A 27,626-nucleotide genomic window follows, 5' to 3' on the forward strand; every position below is an offset into this window, starting at 1 on the left:
GATGGAGGAGGGCCCAGTCCATCGTGAGTGGCACCGTTCCCGAGCAGATGGTGCAGGGCTGCGGGAAAGCCAGCTAAGCAGGGCCTCTGAGGAGGCCGCCACGCTGTGTTCCTCCCTGGGTTCTGTTTCGAGTCCCACTCAGCTCCTGCCCTGCCATCCCACCATGAGGACTGTGACCCGGAAGTGGAAGATGAAACAAAGCCACTTCTCCCCTGTGCTGCTTCTGACCAGAGTGGTTTCCCGTAGCAACAGCAGGGGCAGGCACGAGAACATACACTCAGGGTTACAGAAAACGCCACTCCAATGCCAGGATCTAATGACAAAAACCAAAACCCGACAGGTATTCAAAGAGTCAGTTTCTTAAAAAGTGGTTATTTACAAAAACTGTTGCCTACTTAATATTCTTATCTTTATTTATCTGGCTTATTGCTCAGGACCTCCTCTAAATGCCTTCTTGGAAATATTCTACCATTAACGACTGAAATACTTTCTTTTCTCTCCCTAGTGTCAAAGACTGTGTTCCACTTATGATGGACATGGGAGCAAGCATCTGACCATTGCTGCAGGTAGGTTTCCTACTCGCTGAAATTTCCTTTTTATTGTACCCTGGAGCAGGCAGAGAAACCCAAGAGTTGACTGCAAGCCAACACTACTTCTGAGAGAAAAGACACTATACTCAGAGACAGTATAGTCCATACATCACTGAAGATGAAATTCATCAGAGGATCCAATGCTTTGTGTGCCTGGCTGTGCGGAAGAAATTAATTTTTTTCCTGGGTTACCTGAGTTGACTGGGAAATGGCTTCATCTAGTACCACGGCTCGTTTTTTGACATCTTCTTTAATTTGGCTGTAAAGGGTGTCGGCTGCCACATACTTTTCTTGGATATAGACGCCTTCCTTTGGGCTCAATTCCAGTAACTGCGGCCCAGTCTTGTTCATCTTATCTATGTGAGGCTTGTGCTCGGCTATCAGTTCTCGCAGTTGCTATAATAAACCAAACAGCTTCTCAGTATCTCAGAGTCACACCTCCATGTTACAACCCATCCCACCTCCAATGCATGCAGCTGACAAGAAATGCTAAACAATGCCCTCCCTGCTGCAAGGCACGTATCCCTGTCTCTGCAAGGAGGAGAAAGTCCAACACAGGACGGGACAACTGTCCAGTCACGTGCCTTTTGGGACACAGAGGAAATGGCACTAAAGGAAACGGTGACTGTGCATGCCACAGCAAGAGTTGCCCATTTTCTTTTCTTTTTTGTTTGTTTGTTTTTTTTTTGAGACAGGGTTTCTCTGTGTAGTTTTGGTGCCTCTCCTGGATCTCACTCTGTAGACCAGGCTGGCCTCGAACTCACAGAGATCTGCCTGCCTCTGCCTCCCCAGTGCTGGGATTAAAGGCGTGCGCCACTGCTGCCCGGCGAGCTGTCCATTTTCACGAGAGCATCATCAGCTGCAGCAGAGGAGTCTGAGCTCCTTGGCCCAGCCATAGCTTAGGGTGCTACTTTCCGCATATTCGTAATACATACAGAAATGACTGGGGGAGAGGACGTCTAGACTAGGAAGACTCTCAGTGGGGAAGAAAGACACAATACCAGGATTTAAAAAAACTTAAGAGAGGTATGACAGTGACCTAAGCCCACAGGCACTCCATTCACACACATGTGAACCAGTATCGGATGCTCATATATGTTACATTATGACATATGTATATAGAACTTATTCCATATATACATGACCTACAGACACTAAATGTATCAATTCATTTCCATTAGTTAATTTATTACATTTATTTATGTGTAGTTACAGGTAAGGTGGTGAGCTGCCATGTGGGTGCTGAGAACGTAAACCAGATCTCTCTAGGAGCAGCAAGTGCTCTTAACGGCCAAGCCATCTCTCCAGGCCCCTGTTTGTTACTGTAAACTGTAAACGTTTCAAAGGTAATGGATTTATCAAACACACAATAGATGTTGAGCATTATTATAAGGCATAGTTAAAGAAAATGTGTATCCTAAGAAATGTCGCTGAATTGAGAGAGACCTGCTGTTTACACTGTCGAGCAGAGCTGAATTCAAGTGGAGTCACTCCTGTCAATCGGCTGAGGTACTGGGAGCCAAGACAAAGCTGGGACCTCTGAGGAGCAGTGCTTCCTGGGGCCACTCCAGAACCATTCCCACGGGAACCCTTTCTTTAAGAGTCTCTCAGGCCAGCCTCTAAGTGGAGGGCTTGCACTTGGCCCTCATCGGCAGGCCCTTGTCCTTACCCAGTGTATCCCCAATCTGTTTGCACTACAGCCTCCAGTAGGAGCTTCTGAGAGGGCTGACACTCAGGAAAGGCAGTCGAGAGACAATTTACAGGTGTTTTGCTGCTTTAAAGTTGTTCTGAAAGCCTACTGAAAACATTTCTACACACAAAGTCAATTATAAAAGTGGCATGTCTAAGCTAACATGTTGCATGAGAGAGCATGGACAAGCCACAGTGGCAATCTACCTCATGCGTGTTCTGGTCTAGATCTTACTTTCATTCTATATTCCTTGTGCTGAATCACAGACTAGAGGTGGTAATGGCTCCATCAGCCAAAATGAAATCACATGGTAAAAAGAGCTGACGAAGTTACACGTATGTTCTACTTTTGTATTGCAGACGGCAATGCTTGAAAAATAACTCTAAACTCAATAGCCAAGACCCTCAAGGGAAATGCAAGGGCCTGGCTGAAGTTTCTTGAACTGCCTGGCCAGCTTGTCTGGCAGTGCTGCTGAGGTGACTTAACCTGGGGGCAGTGTGATGAGCCTTTTATATGGCATCCTGTGACAGGCCAGAGAACATTTATTAGGTGTCTACTTGGACGTGTGTGTGTGTGTGTGTGTGTGTGTGTGTGTGTGTGTGTGTGAACAAACAGCCTTTGCCTGGATGTGGTGTTACACACTTGTAATTCCAGCAGTCAGGAGGCTGAGACAGGAGGATGGTGAGTCTGAGGCCAGTCTGGATTACATAGGGAGAACTTCTCTCAGGGGTGAGGGGTGGGGAGTGTGGAAACCACATGCCTTTGCCTCACATGTGGCCAAATAATTCTTGAGGTCATTATGCTGGAGAAATCTCATATGACTTAAAGGCCTACAACACTTGATCACACAGCCTCTGGAGGCTATTATCATTTCCAGACAGGTCTTCTCCCTAACCGGCAGATCTGGACTTAGAAAAGAAATGCTTTTGGAGGGCTGCAAAAAACTATTTAGTCTGAACAGTTTGGAGACATATAAGGCTATAAGAACTTTGTCTTTCCCTTGATATGTGTAATCATATGTTTGTTTTACAAGTTCAGAGATTATGCAAAAGAGAAAATCAATTCTATTTTTAAGATTTTAGCTAATGAACCATTTCTTACCACTAGGTGTTATTCTAAAAGCAGTTGTTTCAAATCACTTATGATAGAGACCTTTATGGTCCATTTTACACTAAGAGTCATTCATTGAACAACGACCAGGATTCTGAGACAACACACCTTTATAGTGGAATTGAATTCAATTCGACACCATTTGTAAGTCTTTTGCTAGTTGAATGGTTTAGATGAAACTCTGTAAAAATTCAGTGTGGCCATAAACTGTTCTTCTAAGCTCTCATGGGAATAAGTGCTTCAGCTAGACAGCCTTCCATGCCCATGTGCTAAGGAGGTAAAGGAACAAGATCAACGGGCAGGAGCCGGGGAAGCGACTCTGTGGATAAGAGCATTTGCTGCTATTGTGAGGACCTGGTTTTGATTCTCAGCACCCACATGGCAGCTCATTAGCTGTTTAGAACTCCAGATCCAGAGGATACAATACACTCTCCTGGCCTCGGGGCGCCGTACACACGTGGTGCAGGCAACAGACCCAAATATACAGAATAAAAGTAAGTAAATCTCTAAAAGAGTACTAAGTTCATCATATCTTCTACAAGATGTTGTAGCACGTCCTGGGTTGATTCCCACCCTCTCCTGATCAGTCTCTGACTTCATCATGGACAGATCATGGACAACCGGGTTCTCAAGCCCGCAAACATGAAGAACTCCAGATCTTCTCCAGAGACTCGAACCCTCTCTCAACCAAACTCTTGTAAATGTCAAGTGATATCAACAGTTAAGTGACGGCTAGAGGAGCGGTTTCATAATGCCAGAGTTCCACTTCCACTTCATATGATTAGGTCACCTCGGCACTCTTACATAGTGGAGGTAGTGACGGCCCTAGCATGGACTCGATGGCCATGTCTCCTAGCCACCAGCATATGTTGATACCTCAGCCGGTTTCTGTCTCATAGCTTTTGTGACACTGCCGTTTCGACAGATGCATGCTCGTGTACATTTCCTCCAAATTCAATGGCTGTGTATGTATGATGGTTCTTCTGTACACCTCTACTCTACTTTTCAATGTTTTAGATGGCTCTGGTCACTACACATAAAGCATAGAATGTCTTCAACATACGTACACAGAACATCAACATACATAACTGAAAGCATCTCAAAAGCTCATGCCACTAACATTTTAAAATGGTATTATTTTTCCTTCCCAGACAGGCTGTAGTATGTACGCACTACCATATGAAAGTTGTGATGTATGCAGTGTGTGGCAGCTCACCAGCTGTGAGGGAGTGCAGACATTTATTATTATTATTATTATTAAAACGCCCCGATTCTGTACGTGTCTAACAGCTCTTTACACACACCATCAACACCACTACCCTGGTTAGTGGCTCTCTCTCCAGCTCTCACCCGGTGCTCTTCCTGCTGCCGTCTCAGAGTTTCATATTCCAGGGCCGGGGCAGGCAGCTGGGCGATGATTCTTTGTGTTTCTGTCAGCCACGGCCAGAGTTCCTCGTACGTCTCCCAGAACTGGCTAACGAGGGACTGTGCCCGCTCCAGCTGCAGGTGCCTCTCTGAGTTTATCTGGCAGATGGCATCATAGTTCTTCAGTATCTTATCCAGTTTTTTCTAGACAAAGAGATGAGGAAGGGTGTTTGCCGGGCTGGACGTTGTAGTTCAGGATGCTTTGACTAGTTCTGAACGTGTGTGGCACAGAGTAGGGGACACAACAAATGTACACGAGATAAATAAATAAAAGGAACCTGTTCACATTAACTGTTTCTGTGCACACACCCATGTTAAATTAAAGAGGACACTCGAATCGTTACACAAGTATCACTGAATTCTGCAGACACAAGAAGCAGAATTCTCCAGTACTCTTATACTGTTCCCAGGGTTAGAAAGTAAGTTTCATACAAGTCTACCAGCATTGGCATTATTACCTGGGGGGAAAAGGAAGATTATCTTTTACAAATGAAATCATAAGAACAAAAATCAATTAAAAATAGAATCAATCACATGCATGGGAATCAACGTAGGCCACCGTGCTACACACTAGTGTTGTGAGGTATAGTTATCCCAGAGTGCAATGTGAACTCACAATACAGTAAGAGGAGGAGAAAGGATAACAGCCTGATAAACTACAAGTCAGAACGGAAATTATTTCATGGTGATCTGCATTTTCTATTTCTGAATTCTTAAAAAAATAATTCTTAGTTATAGACTAATAACCTGCCCTTGTACAAATGAAAAAGAGAAAATATCATTATACTATACAGTCTGTAATTTTATCTGTGATCTACCTGAAAAGGAATGTATTTTATGTAAAATGTAATTTAAGGCATGGATGTCTGTCTATCGTTATTTGGGGTCACACACTTACCTGGAGGTACTAACACTCAGCCATTTCTTTAAGGTACTCAAATGTCTATTAAAGTTGAGCTAACAACTCCTACCTGTGGAAGGTTTTCTACCAATCTGGAGAACTATTAAAACTACATATACCCACTGCTTCCTTAGCCATTAGATCACTGTTCCTATTGCCTTGGAGTAACTTTAGACAGAATGAAGATCTATGTGTTTTGGATTTTATTTCAGCTTAAAAGTTGCGAATGTTCCCGAAGTGTACGGCCCAAAGCTGACATATCCCCTAAGCATCATAACAGTAATACAGCTAATACTGATTAGATTGATTGAATGCTCTGTGTGTGTCTGTGTCAGTTAATCAAGGAAACTTTTAACAGCTCAGATGCATTAACACAGACTGTCCCGGTTTAAATGTAAGGATTCTGTCACTTAAACAGCAGCTGCAGATACAGAGAAGGTGACCTTCCGGAATTCAGTGCTCAGTAGATGCTATTCATGTGAGGCTCACTGCCTAGCACACGGACAAGGTGGTACCTTCATTGACTGCTTTTCCTCTTCGCTGGATGTGGTCATGATTTTATGTCCAGATTTAACAAGTTCATCAACAATATCCTTGTGTCTCAAAATATCCATGGTGAATGCCTGTGATTTACCAAACAAAGACAAAACACAAAGCTGAAAATAGCAAGTTACCCTGACAGGATCTTGGGAAGCAAAACCATGTGAGTGTATTTTCTAGACTCGGAGCCTGGCGATGCATAACTTGGACAGCAACTGAAAATGTATTTCCTCACCTTTTGAACCTGCAGCTGAGCAGAGGTCTGGTCTTGCTCAAGCCTGATGTCACCCAGAGACATTAACTTCTTCTCTATTTCAGTAATCCAGGATAACTCAGCCTCTGCTGCTTGCTCAAACTAAACAAAAGATAATAATTAGGTCAGCAAGTTCCTGTGGCTGGTGCCAGAAGAATTACCTATTTACGTTGCTTCTAAATACTCCCTTTCCTAATTGGAGACTCTCGGTTTCTCGTTTCATAGCATGCTAAAATAAATCACGAGTGACTGAGTGAGAGAGCGAAGAACTCTGTCCACAAGCCCTTATGCCCTGCAGTGTGGTAACAGAGCATGGAGGCAAGGAGAGCTGGCTCTGTGGCTTCTGCTCGGGCGTCTCAGTATCCAAACATAACTCTTTTAAAAGCTGACAATACCATACCATTTTAAGTTACTTTTTCCTGTGACTTCAATTCTCAGATGGGTAGGTAGCACTGTGCCATCAAAGTCCCTGGCTCCTGATAAAAGAATGAAAGTTTCCCATTTCTTTATTGTATGTGCACACATACATACATACATACATACTATATATATGTATATATAAATGCATGTAAATAGCTATATCTGTGTATGAAGAATATACTCAAACCATTCATGTAAACATCTCATTTAATGCTGGACTTTAAACATGTACAAGATGTACAACATTCAGAAATGTTTCAGTTTATTTTCCTCGCCGTAACATTAAATCATAGGCATGGCAGAAAATTTTAAAGCATAGAAAAATAAACAGAAGAAAATTAAAATCCAGAGTTCATATTGTTGAAGTGGCTGGGAAAGTCAGACTTGTAAAATACCATATGGACACTTCCACATTCGGCTTCTCTCATTTATTAGGAATATTCCCCACATTTTGTTTTTGACCTTTGTGTTCTCAGTGTCTTGCATCAGATAAACTCTTAGTGCTGTTCTGAACTGAGCAGGGATCAAAAGGTGGAGGAGTGATACCATCACCCCCACAGAGAGATGAGAAGCACAAGAGCCTCAGCTGGAGGAATGGACGGGATGGACACCTCCTCAGCTGGAGGAGTGGACGGGACGGACACCTCCTCAGCTGGAGGAATGGACGGGATGGACACCTCCTCAGCTGGAGGAATGGACGGGACGGACACCTCCTCAGCTGGAGGAGTGGACGGGACGGACACCTCCTCAGCTGGAGGAATGGACGGGATGGACACCTCCTCAGCTGGAGGAATGGACGGGACGGACACCTCCTCAGCTGGAGGAATGGACGGGACGGACACCTCCTCAGCTGGAGGAATGGATGGGATGGACACTTCAGCTGGTGGAATCCAGCCCTGCCTGAGTGTCCCACTTTCCAAAGTGGGAGCAGAAGAGGACAATTAGGTAAGAAAAGAGAAGGGTGGGGCTGAAAAGTAAGTCAGAAAATAATTCTACCTTAAAGAGTCTACAGTGTCACAATGTAAACACACGGGAAAATGGAACAGATCAACTTTCCTCATCCCAAGGCAAGTAGAACCCAGCATGACATACAGAGTGCTCCTGCAACATGAGGAGGGAGACAGAGCACCTTGGACCTTGGGCCCCGGGGATCAACACCCCAAGGGTGGTATTTCTTTGCGTCTCACCTACCCAAGATGAAGTACAGAACAAGAAGCTCCCACACACCAATGGATACAGACGCAGCCCCGGAGAGTCCTGTTCTCCCTAGCCAGAGGACACAGGAAGGGGAGGGCAGCCTAGCAAGGCAGAAAACAGACAATACTCCCTCCACGTCAATTGTACACCACGGAGCGAAATAGCAGCCCCCGTCACTCATGCCAAGAGGAGCAGCATGAGGAGCCGAGGATTTCGCCCTCGAGTCTGCGACACTGTTCCTAATATCCCCTTCAGGATGAGGTTAAGCAGGAGCCCAAGCTCTATCCCCAGGGACTCAAAACTAAGTTCCCTCCTACAGTGTAAAGGGAGGAAGGTACTGTGGAGTCTGGAGTCACTCTGTCGGGTAGTGATGAGGCACTCTCCTTTGCTCCACTCTGGTGGCGTCATGACAGACCAAGTGAAGAGACAGAGTTCTGCTCGTCACCATCATGGCCTCCCTCACGGTGCAGAGTGGGAAATGACCAGTCCCACACGACAAAAATGAGTCATGTGCCCTAGAGCCCGAGGGAACCTGAGCTTTCACCTCCCCTGGCCACACTCCTGGTGGCTTCTGCCACACTGAAAACGGGTACAGACAGATGAAATCAGAGCTTAAATCCATATAAAAACTAGAAAGATTCATCTGCTCCTGCCTCCGGAGTGCTGGGATTAAGGGTGTAGGCCACCATGCCTAGTCAATATTGTTTTCTTTAAGGATGGATATGTTAATAGTTTAGGTTTAGGAACAGTGACATTAACCTGATTAAGCTTCAATGCATGCTAACCAATATGAACTCAACTTGTAATTCAGCCTGTATCTGCTTCATATCATTCAACTAACTGAACACAGTCAACTGCTCAAGAAAACAGTGCACCCAAAGGACAGAATATTTGTCTTTTTACTCAGAGAAGGCTTTGGTGCCGGCCCGGAGATGTTCGGATAAATTTTAATGAAAAAAAAAAAAAAAAAAGTCAGTATTTTAAAATAGCTGAATAAACTTCACAAATAAATATGCCCACATTCCTACAACAATGCGGCATACAAATGCCTGAGAACTGTAAACTAGGCAGGCAAACACATTCCTCAGGCATGAATGCCCCTCACAGAAACTTCCTAGGCAGGGCCTTGCTATAGCGGTCTGCCGTCAGCCTTTGTGATCCTCGACTATTAAAGTAAGGGCAGAGCATGGAGCTTCAGAACCTACAAATTACAGTTACACAATGCTAGAAAACCAGCTTTGGAGACTCTCACCCACAGTCTGTCTGTGCTTCCTGCTTCTGCCTGGTGTGACTGAAGAGGTTAGCCACCCATCTCCCGCTTGAGGTATCCTACAAAATCATATAGCCCCATACGAAGTTTGTCATCCAAACCTGATGACTTAATGTAAATAGCCACAGAGATTTCAACAGAGGCTTAACTATGCACAATCAACGTCTAAGCCCGCTTCACGGCCCACCATTTCCCACAGGGCTGTGGCTAACAGCAGAATTCTCTAAAACTTGGGAGTAGAAACTGTGTAAGCCACAGGCAGGTCAGAAATTATCATTTTTTCCCTTTTAGTCATCTTTGGAAGAAAATTCTACGTCACCAAGAACTCTTTCCTTTCAAAATACAAAGATTTTTTCTTGCTGTAGCAGCATGCCAGCGCACAGTTAATACGGACCTACATACTAATTCAAACTATTAACTTACAGATACATCAGGTTAAGTCTAGGCACTACGCTAGTATGAGCCACATGCACATATATAGATACAAAGCATTCGGTTTGGAAAGCAGGGCTTGCCTGTGTGTGGCAGAGTGCTGTCTATGACGTAATGGGGGCAGATGGTTACTGGCAATATGCAGATTAGCAGTGCCCTGGTGCTCAGACGTAGCCCAGCAAAATTATATTAAAATCCCTGAGTTCATTTCTGAAGCACAGCGGTCAGAATGGAAACGCAGCACTAGACATGCTTATTCAGGCAAAGACCCTGGGCAGTTGGAGAACGTCTGTGGCCCAGAAAACAAGGTACTGGGGTCCTACCTGCTGAGACCGCAGAATGGCAGCATCGATCTCTTCCACTTTCTGAGTGATGGTGTCGCTCACCAATCGGTAGCGCTCGTTGTCCTCAGCTACCATTTTCTCGAGTCCTTCTCTCGCCCTCCAGGGTACCAGTTCCAACAAAGCGCCGCTCACTTCGTTAAGAGAATCCAGTAAGGCTTTGTTGCTCTTAACTTCTTTCTTCAGTTCCTTGAAAACATACGCACATACCGGTAAACGTCTGGGCAGGCTCTCCTCTGTTCTTGGGGGTCCTCTGCTGGCTGACAAAGCTGTACTTGGCCTGGCTAGATCCAACTGAGCTAAATAAACCTCCATGATGTGCAGCTATTTTGCAAAAATGAAAGTGTTTCCAGAGAAGTTTAGAGAACAGCTCATTTGTCAACATGGCAAGATTGTATCTTTGAAATGGAAAATAAATATTTACAGTTTGGAAAAACAAGCCCAAACAAATTATTATGTAAGTGATCAGGTAACAAAAATAAAACAAGAAAGCTGTTGCTTGCAGTGAGGACGTGCTGGTGTCCACCATTGCAGCCTCAGAGTCCCTTCCACCCCTGTGGGATCTGAAAAGAATGCTTGGAGAGGCAGTGCATTTTTGTGATGTTGCCAGAAAACCCACCCGGGCTACCCATCTCTGATAGAAATGCTTTTCCAACCAAATTACAAATCTCTGAAACAATGACCATCTTCTCTTTCTGTTTTTCCTTCTTTATCATTCTATCTTGGGCAGGACACTCTATTTCCAGTCACATGAGTGTGACAGCAAACTCCACACTCCATCTGAACAGTCACCTCACTGCCTGTTTCCACCAGGGCCCACCCACCAAGACAACGATAACTGGAATCCTCACACATCCTCCCCTCAGGGGTAGCCGATGTGTTTGAGATGCACAGAGGCGTACTTTCTGTCTCTCTTGGACTTGGCTTGAGGCTTCTCCTTTCAAGGCCTGCGTCTCGTAGGAGAGCAACTCCACCTCCACCCTGTCCAGCCAGCTGCACAGCTCCTGGTGCGTGGACTGCAGCTGTCTGGCGAGCTGCAGAGCATGTTCCAGAGTCTTGGCTACATCGGCACTCAGTTTGGTGATGTCTTTGTACCTTGCTTTAATGGCTTCCAACTTATCCTGAATTATTAAAACTTCATCACCTAAAATTTCAAAAGATACAGGATTTCTTACAGACAGAAGGATATGAGGCGAGGGCAGAGGGTTTCTTCGGGCACTACTGATGATATGCTTTGGGGGAAAGAGGAGACATTTTCCTAAAGATGATCTGACCCAAAAGATGTCCTTACTTCCTCCCCAGGATGTCTAGCCATGGTATTATCGCTAAAAACAGAAATGTAAATGGCTACAGAAACCGGTTAGGTGCAGTGTTTTATTTACCTTACAAAGCTTTCTGTCTTCAAAGAGTGAGGGCTAAACTTGCCTGCACTCAGGTCACCGAGAGCGTGGCCTGTGAGTGGGGTTACGTCAGGCAGGATATTTAACCTTCCTGTACTTGCTCATCATTACTCACTTTCACACTCCCGGGGATCTTTATCTGCCTCTACTTCCTTTTCAGACAGACATAAATTACGCCCTAAGCCTCAGACTTCCAATTCAAAGTTCTAGATACTTTATCGCATGTCCTTAGCCACAATGAATGATAATTGCCCCGCGCACACACATATTGCGGAAATAGATAAGGACTTCCCTACAGCCAAGAGAATTGCTAAGCTAACTTATTAGTTCTCTGAGTTGCTCAAAAGCCTCTCACAGAGGTATTAAGCCAAGCATCTGTTTTCTTGGTGGCTCAAGCTCGGAAGAAATTAAACCTGTGGACTACGCGAACAAGCATCACTGCCATGCATTCTACCCTAAAGCAAAGCAAACTGTCTAAGCTCGTGTCTTCTCCAGTCTTCCAACAGTGGAGGATTAATATGGCTGGAGTACAGGCGTCTCCGACCGGCTCCTATGCCAAGTACTTTATGCTATGAGTAATACACACAGCGTCCACCAAGAACACAGTGAGATCATGAGAAAAAAAGTGAGATCACATTTAAAGTCTCGACTGACCTTGAAAACATTCTGCAGGATGAAGTCTTAGAGCTGCCTCAAAAAGTAGAAGATGTTTTGTCTTCTCCCCCACCCCCCCACCCCTGTCCTTCAAATACCCCAGAAGCACTGTAGGATGCCGTCTGTGGACAACCCGAGCCAGAGGCATCTCACCTGTGGTTTGCTTGAGCAGCTCTAAACCATTCAGCAGTGCCTGATCGACATTCTGTTTCCTGAGGAGGATGTCTTCTTGTAGAGCCTAAAACACAGGCACCACTTACATGGAAGCAGGGGAAAACCAATTTAAATCAGCAGTAGCACTCATTAGCCTCAGAGAACTTTCACTGGGCTCTATGGGCAGATCTACAGAAACACCGGCCACCGGCCACTTTTTTCTTTTCTTTTTTTTTTTTTTTTGGTTTATCGAGACAGGGTTTCTCTGTGTAGCTTTGCACCTTTCCTGGAACTCACTTGGTAGCCCAGGCTGGCCTCGAACTCACGGAGATCTGCCTGGCTCTGCCTCCCGAGTGCTGGCATTAAAGGTGTGCATCACCACGGCCGGGCAACACCGGCCACTTTTAAATGTCCATTTACCATCCCCCTCCCCCCCCTCCACCCACCCGTGTTCCACACCCCGGGCTCATCTACTATGATTTGCGGTACTCCCCTTTTAGAAGACACCCAGGGCCTTATAAAAATTGCCTTTGTGGGGTTACTGAGGTACTGGTTCATTATGGGCCCTTGAATACAACAGTAATCACATTGACTAAGCAGTGAAAATGTCGGCTAAATGGATGAATTCAATGACGTGTCATTAAAAGCACCCTGCATACACAAGAACGAGTCTATCGTGAGGATAGTGAGTCATAATGGACATAAAATAACACACAACTAATAAAAATGAATAACAACAACTGAAACTGAAAAAAAAAAAAAAAAGATAAACGAAATAAATGAAGGTACCCGGAGTTCGGACTGCTGTTTCCATAGCGCTTCAGCGCTGTGATCCTGGACTGAGAGCTTGCTCAGTTTGCCATGCACCTCGTTCAGCCAGTTCATCAGCTCCACTTCATCTTCCCCAAAAATCTTAGCGTTACACAGGGCCTGCTGGAGGAGCTCGGACCTGCTGTGGCTCTTCTCCTGAACCTCAAAGTACCACACTTGAGAGAAGTCTAGTTTACTCTGCACCATATCTTTATCCTCCCTGGAGCTCAAAATCTTTAAGGACTGGCCAATGCTAATAGCCTGGTGCAAATGTTTATTGTGATTGATGATGTCATCTTCTAAAGCCTAAACAAAGTTCAAAAAGGGAAAACAAAACAGAACAGAAAGGAATGGACAAATGAAAACGTAAACAGAACCAAAAGGATGATTTTAAAATGGATTTAGTGTTGCAATTATGCTTAAAATAACAAACACATGACATATAAGCCATGGAATAAATGAAAAGCCGAGCCCCACTGACACGTGACGCGCCTTACTTTGTGCTGTGCGATCTGCTCCTCGAGCTTCGGGGCCTGGGTTCCGATGGGCTCAGAGTTGGCCAGTCTCTTCTCGATGGCCGTGAGCCACTCATTCAGCGGTTCCAAGGTCTCGTGGAACTCCTGAGCTACCACTGAGATACCTTCCAACTGGCGGTTCCTGGACATTCGCAGAGACAGAGGTCAGTTGGGGAGGCAGAACATGTGAAATCGTCAAGGAATGTTTTCAGTCATGCCCCTCCAGTCTATTCTAAACGTGGCTTTAAAGAAATCAACTGAGACTAAGCTTTAAAACACAGATTTTTCAAGGACATGTTAAAAGAGCTCTAAATAGCTGGGTGGTGGTGACGCATACCTTTAATCCCAGCACTTGGAGGCAGAGAGAGGCGGATCTCTGTGAGTTCGAGGCCAGCCTGGTCTAAAGAGTGAGATCCAGGACAGGCACCAAAACTACATGGAGAAACCCTGTCTCAAAACACAAACAAACAAACAAAAACAAACAACAACAAAAATAGCTCTAAATAAGTAAGACTAAATAAGATATTGAGTACCTGACCATGGTAAAGGGTGAAAGCCACCTTCCCTGAGAATATGGATGTCAACTGTAACAATTTTTAAAGGCAGCAGCAACAATAACAATGACAAGAAGTGCTACTGGAGACACACTGTATGCTCGGTCTTGCTATCAGCACTCTGGATATGAACTTCAAGAGAAGCGGCAGCCAATGAAGTTGTTCACGGCAAGACGGTCAGAAGTGGATTTTAAAACTTGAAGAATTGTGACTGCTATTAGAAAAACACAACATCGAGTGTGTTTGTCAGACTACTTTGTGGCTTAAATGTCAAAAATAGGCGAGTTCCCCGGATTCATTCGCCAGGTGAAGTCCTTTCTGGAGCACACGGACGGCCGCAGTGGGGCATCCAAGTACCCACTGTGCTCCTGCCGCTGTTTTCCTCGTGGGCCAAGCTGCCAGTCCTCTGCTGAGATCTGGCTTCTGCCCTATCTTCCTAGCATGTTGACTTTTTCAGGAATAATATTATCCGGGAAATGAACTTCCTATGAAGCTGAGAGGAATTACAGAAATTGGCAGCGGGGACAATTTCCATGTCCTTTTTTTTTTTTTGAGACAGGATCTCATTATATAGTCTCGGACGGCTTGCTATGTAGATCCAGGTGGCCTCTAACTCACAGATACTCACCTGCCTCTGCCTTCAGAGTGTTGGGATTAAAGGTGAGTGTGCCACCATACCAGCTCCATGTCATTGTATCACCAGTTGTGAGCATACAACATTTAAAAATCTCCCCCCTTTATTCTGGCTCTGAAGAAGTAGGAATTGATGCAGTTATTTTACTGTGAACCCGATCGCTCACTCTGAGTGACTACTCTTTCATGTCACTATTCCTCGTCAGTTTCAAGCACAGTAGCACCACTGCACGCAGGAGAGGCTGCACTGGTTGCCGTTCTGTAGTAAGAGCCCGGGAGAGCCACATTCCAGCTCTACTGTCCTCACGGAGGGAGAGCATCACCTTGTGCTTCCTTCTTAACTACCTCCTCCCTGAAAACCAGGCCATCACTTCCCTGTCTCCAAACTTCCTCCTATTGCCTGCGTCCACCATGCCATGCATTTTTCCTTTAAAGTATCACACCCGCCATCATTTTTCAATGGCCTTGGGTCTATTAGTCTGTACTCTGCGGGGGCAGAGGTGATCGAGCTCACCCTCATGACCCACCATGCGCCTGTGCCTGACTCATGGTAGGTAGAGAACGGCTGGCTGTGTAGTACACAGATGAATGCATTCCTCTCAAGGGAAAGGCTTTAAGAATGAGCAGGGATGTAGCTGGTGGCCACACGACATGAGGAGACGTGCACCACAACCCTTGTAGACATGACGAATACACAAATGTAGAGACGGGGGACTTGAAGGAAACCCTGCCCCGCGAGCAGCGCTGCCGCCTCCCGGGGAACACAGCGGTACCTCGCTTCAGCCCTGCTGAGCAGAGCCTCCCACCGGCTGTCCAGGAGGCTCAGCTGCCGGCACAGCTTCACTCTGTCTGCAGGTTCGGCCGAAGCAGCGATTTTCTCTCCTTCACGTTTGATCACCTCCACCGTGGACTTCCGGTCTTCCAGTAGTCTTTGCAGAAGCTTCACACAAAAACATGCAGCATTTTAAGAGGCAAAGAATGTTTAAATAAATAGAAAGTGTTTACATCTTATATATATTATGCACTTTTGCTAAGATATATATACATATATATATATATATTGTATGGATCTACATGAAAAAAATATGATTATTAGGGTTTTAAAAATAATCCATTTGGGGCCAGTGAGATGGTTCGGCTGGTCAAGGTGGCTTGCCACTGAGTCTGATGACCTGAGTTTGATCCCGGGGACCCACATGGTGGAAGGGAAGAACCAACTCCTATAAGTTGTCCTCTGACCTCCATCCACATGTACGCTGTGACACACGCAGACCATATAAATAAATAAATGTCATAAAAAAAACTTCAAAAAGGAAAGAGAAAAGCATTTGGTTGAATGATTAGCTACTGCAATGCCAGGCACTGAGGTGTGGCTTTCACAATAGACAGCTCTCACAGATAAGGCCACTGTAATCTTTACAGAGGATAAGCACACAGGCTAAGCAGAATGAGCCACGGGAAAAGTAAAACATCCTCCTTACTTTCATAACACAGGAATGCCCTAAGCATCCAACAGTTATCAACTCTGCCAAAATAAAAGAGTTCCATAAATCACGAGTGTTTTCAAAACGCCTTCCAACATGGAACAATGCATTACAGGCAGGCAGGTTACCATCAGGTCAAGTCCACAAGTCAGAGGCTGCATGGGAGGCTTCTGGCCTTCCACGGGGCAGAAGCAGCATTTCAAACCCCTCATGAGGATGAAAACTTAAGCAGAGCTCTCAGACACCCCAAAAGAAGGGAGTGTGGGGTGTACTGGGAATTTGAGAGCAGCCAAAAAGATTAAGATTTCAAGACTTAGCTGTTAACAGGAAATTCAGTTTAAATCTAACTGAAGGCCAGATTCAGGGTCACCTTGCCCTAACTAATCAAAACAAATCATCCCTGAGCAACAGTGTGTATAAGCACTGTGCTCCAGCAACGAGGTGCAGGAGCTCCACCAGACGGGCCTCTGCTTCCTTACTCTGATCCTGAGAGATAGTTAAGGAATAAGAATTCAACAGCTACCCGGAAGTAACATGATAGAAGAACACTCTGAGATTCAGACCACCAAGCAGGGCATTAAAGGGAATGCATGCTTTCAAAGGAGGATCACAGATGCTCTTGACACGGTTCAGGACATGGCGTAAACAATAATGAAGTAGCAAGCTTAGGTAGCCAGGAGAACTAATTGGATACTTAAAAAAAAAAATTACATTTACCGTGTGTTGTATGTTGTATGTTGTGTGTGTGTGTGTGTGTGTGTGTGTGTGTGTGTGTATGTGCGCGCGCATGTGTGCACTTGTAGAGGCAAGGGGACAACCAACTTGGGGGAGTCAGTTCTCTACTGCCTCCGTGTGGATTTTGAGGACTTTCGGTTTTCTGGCTCATTGGCAAGCCCTTTATTGGTAGCCCAAGTTGGTTACTTTTGGTGAACCGAAACAGCAAAACCTTTGGCAATTAAAAAGACAAAGTCAATAGATGGATTTTATTGACTAAGCATCATTAACTAACCCTGGGAGAATAACTTAAATTAGTTACCAGTAGCAGTTATATAATTAAAAACCAGACAGATACAATGGGTTTCCAGTATGTTTCCTTAATCCTCCTTTTCTGTTGTCAGTAAGGAGCCTGAACCAGCGTCTCACGTATCCCAGGCAACTGCACTATGATTACGTCATATCCCCAAGCCGCTTGTTCATGTTTAATTTCCAGACAGGTTCTCACTGAGCTGCTCACTAGGCTGTATTCCTGCAGGCCGAGAACCTGTGACCCTCCTACCTCTACCTGCCAAGCAGCAGGCTACCTGCCTGAGCCATAAGGCCTGGCTTTATTTCTCATAGAACTTTCTAATTGGTTAAAGTTTTCAGAGAGTTTTCAAAGAGCTGATACAGAATATAGAATTAAAGGAAACAGTACATTGTTAAAAATCCGGGGCCAAGATAAAGGCTTTAAAAAAGTTTAATCTAGCAAACAGTGTATGTATCTACAGGTTACAATTGAATGTTTTAGTATATGTGTACACTGTAGAATGATTTAATAAAACTAATTAACAAAGCTAGTACTTCCTCTGCTTACAATTTGTGTATATGTTGAGAATATTTAAAATCTTATTTTGAAATATACAATAGCCCAGTGGTAAGGCACTTTCCTAGCATGGCTTAAGTCCTAGGTTCAATTCCAAGTAACTCGTGGACACACACACACACACACACACACACACACGCACGCACGCACACGCCCGCGCGCGCACACACACACACGCGCGTGCACAGAGAATATGCATTATATTATTATTATTATTATTTATGCCTGCTAACTAAATTAAACCAGGGCTAGAAAGATAAATTAAAACTTGGTTAAAGGGGTTTTGGGGAGATGGCTCAGCAGGTACACGTGCTTGTTCTCCAAGTGTGAGGACCTGAGTTTGAATCCCCAGGACACACATAAAAAGCCAGACAGGACTGTATACGCCTGCAATCCGAACATTCCCCAGTGGGTGGGTGGGGACAGACAGACAAAGAACCCCGGGCCAGCCAGTCAGCCAGCCAGCCAGGCTGAAGTGCAAGACTCTGGTTCAGTGAGAGACCCTGCGTAGAGGAAACACGGTGAGGTAGATGAAAGGGAGACACCTGATGTCCTGTGCTAGCCCTCCATTCATGTACTCACTTGCACACCTCACACATAGTTTTGATTGAAATTTTTATATGTAACGATTAATTGAATTTCAAATAATCTACTCCCCATTTAAAAAGTTATACAGGAGAAACCTTACTAAATACACCACTAAATACACATGCCTTTTCTTGTGTGTCATTTCAAACATAGCTGCTACATCACTGGAAACGTCATTAAATGCTTCACGTCTGACCACTGCACCATGACGAACCCAGTACTGTACATGTTGTCTCGGGCAGCTCGCTGTCCATCAGCATCAGAACATGCGGCAGCACAATTCCCAAGCATGTGTGACCCGAGGATTAGCATCCTAAGTGCTACTGCTAGTATTTATTCTACAAAAGGACAACTCGTATGGATAAATCTTATGTATCAGAGAGCAACGATATTTCTGTCCAAATGCCACCTGGTCAGTGAAGGGTTTCTTGGCTGTGGCTCCCAGCATCCCTCTACTTCAGGGCTTCCTGCCCTGACCCCTGGCTCTGTCACTTCCAGATTCCCACCTCCTCATCCCTGCTTTGAAGTCCCTCTAAGTGACATACTGACTTTGTGTACTGGCTTTTCAGAGCCTTTCCTCCCCCGCCCCCCCAGACTTTATGTTCAACAAGGCACTCTTGCAGTTTTCATTCAGGGCTGCATTTCCTGCAGCTCAAACAATGCCTTGACCAGAGTAGGCGGCAACCAGTAGGTGCTGGTTGAGCAGCTGACAATATCCAAAGAAACAAGAAACCGTTGCTATGACCTCTGTTTAGCATAAATAAGGAGGTACACTTATTGTCATTTTAAAGATTTCATACGAAACCACATGAAAACATCACTAATTTACCTTTTGCTCTTGTATCTGGGCCTTCACCACTTTGAACTCAGCGGATGGAGGCTTCTGATTGGCCACAAGTTCCTCGGTGTCTGCCATCCAGCTGAGCAGGGACTCCAGGGCGTCCTGGAACCTCCCACAGTGGAGTAGGGCCTCCTGCAGCTGGGCTGCTCTCCGAGCCACCTGCAAAGTTCCAGTTGTTTCAACTTATTTACCTGTTTCATCAAAAAAACGAAGGAAGGAAGGAAGGGAGGGAGGGAGGGAGGGAGGGAGGGAGGAAGGAAGGAAGGAAGGGAGGAAGGAATCTGCACACTAGACCCTACTTCTCACAATTATTTCCTAACTTGGCCACATACATTCCCCTTCCCTCCCTTTCCACACGTGTATGTGTGTGTGTGTGCAAGGCCAGAGACGGGCTTTGTGTGTCTTCTATTACTTTCCACCTTAATTTGTGAGACAGTGTCTCACCAAACCAACAGCTTGCCATTTAGACAGGATCCGTCAGGATTCCACCTGTCTCCATCCCCCAGGGCTGGGGCTACAGGTCAGCGTCACCTGTTTTTAGGTGGGTGCTGAGGTTAAACTCAGGCAGGTACTTTACCCACCATCTCCCAGCCCTTTTCTTGGTTGTGTGCCTGTGTGTGCCTGTGTGCGCACACATGTGTCCTATGGTGCTTTCCCCTCTGTTCACAACAAGTTGCCATTCTTGGACTTTGCCACTGTCGCCACAGTAAGCAGAGCACGACAACACAGTGGCAGCCAGGTCTATGATGATGGTAACGGAGCTACGGACACTCCCTAGGGAGGTCTGGAGATCCTACTTGGGGTCCCTCCTACTATGCCACCCCCAGCTGCAAGTGATCTTGGGTGATGCTAAACTATATAGAAGTGAAAGGTTAATGCCATCCATGATGGGGTGGGTCTTCATGGTGACTTAGCTATTCAGCGGTGTGTGTGTGTGAGTGTGTGTGTGTGTGTGTGTGTGTGTGTGTGTGTGTGTGTGTGTTACTCATGCTCTAGTAAGTAACCCCTCACTTATACCCTGTTGTTTTTTTTTTTTAAAAAAAATCAAACTCAAACTCATTGATCTCAAAAAGGTGGACTTCAGTGGAATCCCACTTCAGTCAGTTGTTATTGCCTATCTGGGTGAATGGATGTTCACATGCGTCACTCCAAGAGAAGTTAACACAAGAGGGAGCCTGCATCCCTACAAGTCTGTGAGTCACAGGGGCAAAGGAGCTACCCTGCCAAGAGAGACAAAGGAGCTACCACGGTATGAGAGGCTTGAATGCTCTTTCAACACAGGGCCATCCACCATGGCTGCCTACAGTCACACCTGCTGGGTCTGCAGCCAGGTCTCTGCAGCTGAAGTTGAGATAATGGCAGGGAAAGTCCTGTCTCGACCTATGAACTTCTGTCATTCACGCTCCCTGTCTGCTGCTATTCAGTGTACGGCAACATGAAAAGGGGAAGCGTGCTTGGGCACGTGCAGCTACTAGTACAAATACAACTACTAGTCCCCAGAGATGACCGTGGGCAATCACGGAGGGGTTCAAGGGACCGGGCAATTACCTTCTTATTGAGAGTTTTCCACCGCGCGTTGACATCATCCAGGTCACGCTCCAAACCCTGAGTGCAGGTGTTTGCAGCTGCGCTCTGAATGAGGCCTTGACCTAACCAGTTCACATCTTGCTGCTTCACCTGCAAGGGTTCAATTTCTTCTTTCTGGAACACCTGCAGGTTGGGAGAACCATACTGTAAGAATTATATTATCCAACAACCACCAAATGTATAAAGACCATGTTCCTACTCATTACTTAGTAGAAGCTAGCAAGTGTCACTCAAGTGAAGGGAACCACTGTTACCGAGACATGGTTTACTATTACTTTGTGAGTATGAAATACAAATTTGTGGCACCTAACAATATATCTTACATACATTTCATAAGGTCACTTACAAAACCAAGATAAGTATAATGGAATTTCCTATCAGCACAATTTAACTCTATGAAAAAAAATAGATTAAAAAAAAATGCTAAGGAGCAAAGGATAAGATGCCCCTTTGGAGTCAAGGGATCCTCATGGGGCAACTGAAGCTTGACTCAAGTTACAAGGGGAGACTCACTGGCAAGACAGCAAAGTAGGTCAAGAGGCCAAGGGCATGCCGACCCAAAGGGCCCAAATACAAGAGCAGCGAGTGGAGAAGGCAGAGGCATGTGGACACAGGGCACACGGGGGTTCCACAACTACCACAGGGGAACGCCCAAGGTGACTTGGTAAGACCCATAGGCACAGGGTGTTTCATGGCTGCCAGTGGCAGAGAGGAGGCAAACCTAGAACCTGACCCGAAGAGAAAGGGTAGGGCTAGAGCCTCTGGCCTTGAATCTCAGTTGCCCAGAGGAAAATTACACCTCACGCCTACTATGACATAGTCCTCTCCTGAACACTCTAAACATCTCCACTGAAAGAAGGGGTACTTGAATTTTAATCATAAAATACGAAAGGAAAACTCAGTTCGCCAGATAATTTCAGGTGCACAAGCTCTGGTACAGAAACAAGGATAATGTGAAAAACCAGGATGACACGTCTCTTCCCAGCATGGCCAGTCCGTATGTAATGGCTTCCAATGGGAACAGCCTGGAAGAACCCACAGTCAAAGAATTTGAAAGAACGGTTAAACTACGTTCAAACAACTCAGAGAGGATATGATGTACCCCAAAAGTACAAAAACAAAGATCCGAATGAAGAAAAAGAGGATTTCCAAAATATGGTAACAGAATCTAACAGAGACATAGAATTGCTGCAGAAAACTCAAATTGAAATGACGCTAGGAAAAAACAAACAAATCAATAAACCAAATTAAGACATCTTAGTGGGAAGCCTTGCCCACAGAATGGAACGTGTAGAAGACAGAGTAGGAGTTCCTGAGGACAAGGTGGAGGAATTAATCATTCAATAGAAGTCAACGACTGAACAGGAGAAAGCCTTGGGATACCATGAAAAGACCAAGTCTTCTAATGACAGTAGAGACCAAGGAGAAGAGCTCTACACCAAAGGCACAGGAAAGATTGTCAAGACAGGCATGACGGAAATGACGCCCCCCCCCCCACACCCACGGCCCCTCATCCCTGGATCTGGACCCCCACACTGGCGATGGTTCTCTCTGTTCGATACTACCCATCAACCTGCTGTCACCAGTTTCCTAGCACTCTCTCCCCGCTGTCCATCCTATCCAACATACGGTCGACCCCCCAGCTGCTTGTGGCTTATAAAAGATGTTCTATATTAGATTAAAATACAAATTCACAGAAACAGCAGATTGATGGGTAGTATCGAACAATGACGGTAACACACCATTTTTTTAAACAGGTAATATTAATATTTATAGTGCCGGGTTTGGAGACTGCTATGAGGAAAAAATCAATTATTTTTAACTCACTGATGAAAATTTTACACAGATATTAAGGAAGAATAAGGTTTGGGATTCTGAGTCATTACACTGAAGGACGCCAAAAAAGTCATTAATGGCTGGATAAACAGAACATATGGAAACATAAGAAAGGCAGATACATTAAAAGAGCACTTCAGGAGAAAATTATAGATAAAGTGTGAAAAATGACTGTGAAGGATGTTGGGGCCAAGGAGACAATTCCCCAGCCCTGGCCCAGTGCTGAGCACACAGGATAATTCTGTGTTAACTGTAAGAGCGAATGCATGGGCAACAGCAAACAAACGAGCCATTGATTCCTCTGAACGTCCCCGTCCCCGGTAACAAAAAGTTCAAGCTGCTTTTTCCACTGGAAATGCAGAGAGACACTTCTGTGCTGGCGAAGGAGTTCTATGTCAATTAGCAGCTCTAAGAAACACATACTGCAGACAGCAGCAGATCCCCAATCAGTGCGGAGAAAACGTCACTGTCCCAGTCTCCTAAGCCTCAAAAAAGGTGTGACTCGCTAAGTATGTCAACAGAAAGCTGCAACAGGGCACTGCGATTCTGTTTCTTTTCTACGGAACATTCTAAGTTACTTAGCACTTCCAGAAGCTAAGTAAGGGGATGTTCAACAATCGACAAAAAAATACTCACAGGGTCAAGAAAACGCCTGCACTCCTGAATGTTATAAAATGTTTCAGGGGAAAACTTTTACTTCTCTCTGTTTTCAGGACAAAAAAAAACCTTACTGATATAATGTTCTAGTAAACCGTCTGCAACCCTGATCTTGGTTAAATCAAGGGTTTGTGATCAGAGCAGGTCTACATGAGTCTGTGATCATTCTCCAATATTCTTGAAGATGACCGCACCAACAGCCGAGTTAGGGGGAAAAGCCAACGTCACACATCAGCTATGAAATCCTTTACAGGGAAAAGGTCCTTTGCTAAACCTTTAAATGAGCAGAGCAGGTGCTGTAGGCTCAAGGAAAGGTGTGGACACTGGGGCACGGAACACGCAGTGCTTCTGGTATGTTTAGTTTCCTTATCTCCGAGTGCTAACAAATACCCATAAAGACCTGCCCCTCCCACCCCCACACCTCCCCCTCCCCTCTCATAGCACACAAACACAGAGAGCCCTAAAATAAAATGAAGTTAACTCCGAGGCCAAGTTTACCAGAAGAGCTTAGGGGAAGCACCAAAATAGCCACCTTGAATCTGAGTGGGAAGACAAAAATTACAGGCTTGATGGACAAGCTCCACTTATTACAAGGCTGCACCCTTTACTATCTTACCTCATCTGCAGTCCTGAAGAGCGAGGGTCTGCGAGGCCTGCACAACCACACCAGCTCCTCTCCCCTCCCACCCAGGGCCCCTGGAAGCTGGTGGGTGGGGTGCTCTGCAGACCACAACAATGTACTACTGTGTCTGTACCTTACGACAGCCTGTTGCTGCTTAATAGCCTCAAAACAACTGCCCTTAAACGGCACTATTTGAACCCGCAATGTGTGCAGAAAATGGAACATTAACCTACATTAACAGTGGGGGAATTCTGAATGGACTGCAACAGCCACTGTCTGTATCCCCACAGCCACCCCCCTCCCCCAACATCTGGGAATGATCATTCCCCAACGATCCCTAATTAATTTGTTACACCGATGGATTTATCAGTTGCTGGCATCTGGCAGGGTGCTAATCAAAGCCCTCAAATGAGTGACCGAATTTGATCATTACCACAATCATTCTTGACCAGTCTGAAACAGAACCACAGGCAGCTGCCGCTGTGGTTTTCCAATTCCGTTAATTACCTGGGCCAACTGGAGGCCATTGCAGACCGGGTCCAATGTTCCTGCCTGGACCCCCGTTTTTCTGGGCCCTGTTTTCTTTTTTACTGGTGTGAGTTGGCGGGAGCCTTTCTTCTGGGTCACCCCCATCTCCTGGGCAGAAAAGGGGGCCTCTACGCCACCCTTGGACGCCATGTTGCATTCGGCTGAATCATACTGGGTCAACAGTATCACATTTTCTAGCAAACCTGTGTTACCCAAGTCTACATGCCGCTCTGCTAGGTCTGTGGGAGAGAGTTCTAAACTCTGAAGGGGTTCCTTCCTACATTCCCTACTGTGTGCCGTGATTTGGGACTCCCCTTGTCTGAAAGCTGTCTCCTCTTCTTCAGAGTGGGAAGTCCACTCGTGTTCTCCACCTCGAGGCAGGACTAATGCCTTGCACTTTGTATTCTCTCTCAACTGGCTCTGCACACAACCATCTTCACCATGGAGTGCCCTTGGACCATTCACACATTTGTTCCCCTGGGGTGAAGAAACATCCTGCAGAATCACCTGGACATTGTCATTGGGGTGGGGACTTCGACATGAAAGCAGGGGGATCTTCTGCTCACTGATGGAGTTAGCAGAAAAAAGTGGCCTATATTGCTCTGATATGTGAATATCTTCAGCAGAAGACAGGCTTCTAATCTGTGGCTGGTCTCCACTTAAAGTGCCCTGTTTTTCTTCTTTCTCTGTGGGGGGACTACACAAACCGGAGTCATCTTCCTCTGAAGTCTGAGAATTAGTGCCCCATCTGCACTTGCTGGCCTTGGTAACAGCATCTAACTCGTCAGTAGGTTCAACAAAAGGACTTTCACTTTTGTTTGCATGATCCATAAAATTGGCTGGAACAAACATCCGCCATGACCTCCTGTGCTCTCTCTTTTCTGCTTGAGACTTGGGTTTGGGCGGACCGGTGTTTCGAATGACGTCACTATTGAGTTTGAGGGCATCAAAGATCGCCTTTTCATCTAGTTTGTTAGCTTCCCGACCTCTCAGCTCGAATATACTGGAAGAGGAAAGGGCACCATTGGAGCACAAAGAACTACCATCCAGTGTCCGGTGACTGTAGGGCAAAGTCCGCTCTGTAAAATGCCTGGATGACAGGCTCCCTTTGGAACCTGAGTCGATCTGTTCGTTCAGTCTAACTGTGTCATAGATCGACCGCTGTGGGACGTAACAGTCCTCAATGTTCAGGTCCTCTTCCTCCTCACCCTTCCCGACACATGGAGGGTTCTGGCGTAAACAGTCTGGTCTGCTGAGTGGCTTCCCCATTTTCCAGAGAGTCAAAACAAATATTGCAGCTTCTGACACCCGAAGGAAGAAATACAGTAAAACGTTTTCCGAGAAGGTCTACTTGTGAATAGAGCTGGGGTGCGTCCAGCATAGAGGCATAAATAACAAGGCATAATGACTGAGGTGTTCACGGTCCTCACCAGTGCATCCCTGTAAAACCTGCTTCTAAGAAGTAAAGTGCAACAAGATCCCGAGTTTCGCTCCCGCCACCTCCTGCAACTCTATCAGCGCTCCCTTCACGCACTCCCAAGCCCATAAAAACAAGCACACAGCTAATGGTGGCTTAAACACTCAGAACATTCCACTCTGAGTCCATTTCTCCTTTCAGGCTAATTTTGAGTGAGGTTTCCAGATTAAAGTTTCCAAACCAGCAAGCATTTTAACAGGCTGAACGTTAACTTCGGCAGAACTCTGGTTGACTGTAATCCACTTAAAAGATGGCTTGCAAAACTCCATGTCCTTTACAGACAAACTTCAGAAACACAGACAAACACAAGAGCCATGTATTGTTCAGATCGGAAGGCACAGAACGGATTCTCGGAGAAAAATAAGTTAAGTTTGATGTTGTAAAAAAGTTAAATTTTTCTTTTAAATGGGAGGGGGAGCCATATATAAATAAACTCGACCCAACAGGCAGTCTTTCTTCCCATATTAAGCTTCTTTGAGGTTATCCAGAATTACCCAAAAGAAAAAAGGTCAGGGCAGTAAAACCCAGCAACCATTAAACCGTCAAAAAGCATGTCCAAAGCTTCTCTTTAAAATTTTTTTCCCCGGGATTCTTATCTGGTCTTCCCGAAGAAGGCTTCTTCCACCTGAGGCGGCTGCAGCTCGAGCACCGGGCTTCCTCCCAGGCAGAGGCAGTTCGTAGGCAGCCGAAGCCCCAGCCGGGGCTGCCCTCTGCCGGGGCAGGCTGCGGCCGCTCCCGCCGGGGCTCGGGCAGCGTCAGGGCAGCGGGGCCTCGCAGCACACCCAGCCCCGGCGGCATCGATCTGATCCGGTCCAGGGCGCGAGTCCCAGGCGGCCGCTCCGCTCCGCTCCGCTCCCCGCTACGCCCTCCCGTGACTTAACTTCGCAGTCATCCTGCCCACTCGGCTTCTTCCCCAGCCCAGAGCGGTTTCAGGGGGAGGAATCTCCAGGCCTAGAGGCTTGCAAAGCAACAGCTTGGTGACATCAGCAGGGAGCCAGCCGGCCGGGTTCTGCAGCTGGGAGAGGGCAGCCCGGGTTCAGATATCCCAAAACCCCTCCCGGCTTCAAATCCCGGAGGGACCCGAAGGGCAGCGGCGGCAGAACCTGACACCGGCGGCGGCGGCGGCTCAGGGACAGTCATTCCCACCGCGGGCTCACGGCTAAATGAAAGCTGGGGGGTGGGCTGGGGAGCGGAGTGGGTGGGGGCGGCCAGGTCCCTGTCCTTCAGCTGAAACCGCTCTCCTGCGGTGACGAATCAGTTACTGAAGCAGGACCAACAGTACCACTTTGAAGTCGCGTGTTTTTTATCATTCCTCTTTAAAGCCCAAGTTCAAAACTGACTGTTCTCCACAGTAATGGACCCCTGAGGGCACCTCGCCCCAGCACTGTTGACATGAATATTTGTAGTTACTAATATCCACACACAAACCTCTTGAGATTAACGCAAGGCCCAGGCAAACAGGGAGCCTAGAAACTGACTGGCTATTTAATAAAATCAGATTTTTATCTGTTCAACAAATGTTCTTACAAAAATACT

At 46.0% G+C, this 27,626-nt stretch overlaps 1 protein-coding gene across 24 annotated transcripts in view; it reads right to left on the reverse strand.

The window, feature by feature from the left end:
* Dst (dystonin) overlaps positions 1 to 27,626 on the reverse strand; it is a 436,213-nt gene that overhangs the window by 47,074 nt on the left and 361,513 nt on the right. For 19 of the 24 annotated variants that reach the window (XM_037199850.1, XM_037199849.1, XM_028865355.2 and 16 more), the window contains 12 exons: positions 20,932 to 21,093; positions 19,372 to 19,542; positions 15,662 to 15,828; positions 13,684 to 13,843; positions 13,166 to 13,492; positions 12,377 to 12,461; positions 11,072 to 11,313; positions 10,152 to 10,358; positions 6,492 to 6,611; positions 6,232 to 6,339; positions 4,741 to 4,959; positions 783 to 986 (listed from right to left, as the gene is read on the reverse strand). In XM_037199850.1, coding sequence (XP_037055745.1) covers positions 783 to 986; positions 4,741 to 4,959; positions 6,232 to 6,339; positions 6,492 to 6,611; positions 10,152 to 10,358; positions 11,072 to 11,313; positions 12,377 to 12,461; positions 13,166 to 13,492; positions 13,684 to 13,843; positions 15,662 to 15,828; positions 19,372 to 19,542; positions 20,932 to 21,093 — 2,172 coding nt within the window. The remainder of the gene's footprint in view (positions 1 to 782; positions 987 to 4,740; positions 4,960 to 6,231; positions 6,340 to 6,491; positions 6,612 to 10,151; positions 10,359 to 11,071; positions 11,314 to 12,376; positions 12,462 to 13,165; positions 13,493 to 13,683; positions 13,844 to 15,661; positions 15,829 to 19,371; positions 19,543 to 20,931; positions 21,094 to 27,626) is intronic. The other 5 variants (XM_028865362.2, XM_028865360.2, XM_028865372.2 and 2 more) reach the window with 1 other exon arrangement.

Source organism: Peromyscus leucopus, chromosome 16_21 (genome assembly GCF_004664715.2).
Source record: "Peromyscus leucopus breed LL Stock chromosome 16_21, UCI_PerLeu_2.1, whole genome shotgun sequence".
Classification (NCBI taxonomy): domain Eukaryota; kingdom Metazoa; phylum Chordata; class Mammalia; order Rodentia; family Cricetidae; genus Peromyscus; species Peromyscus leucopus.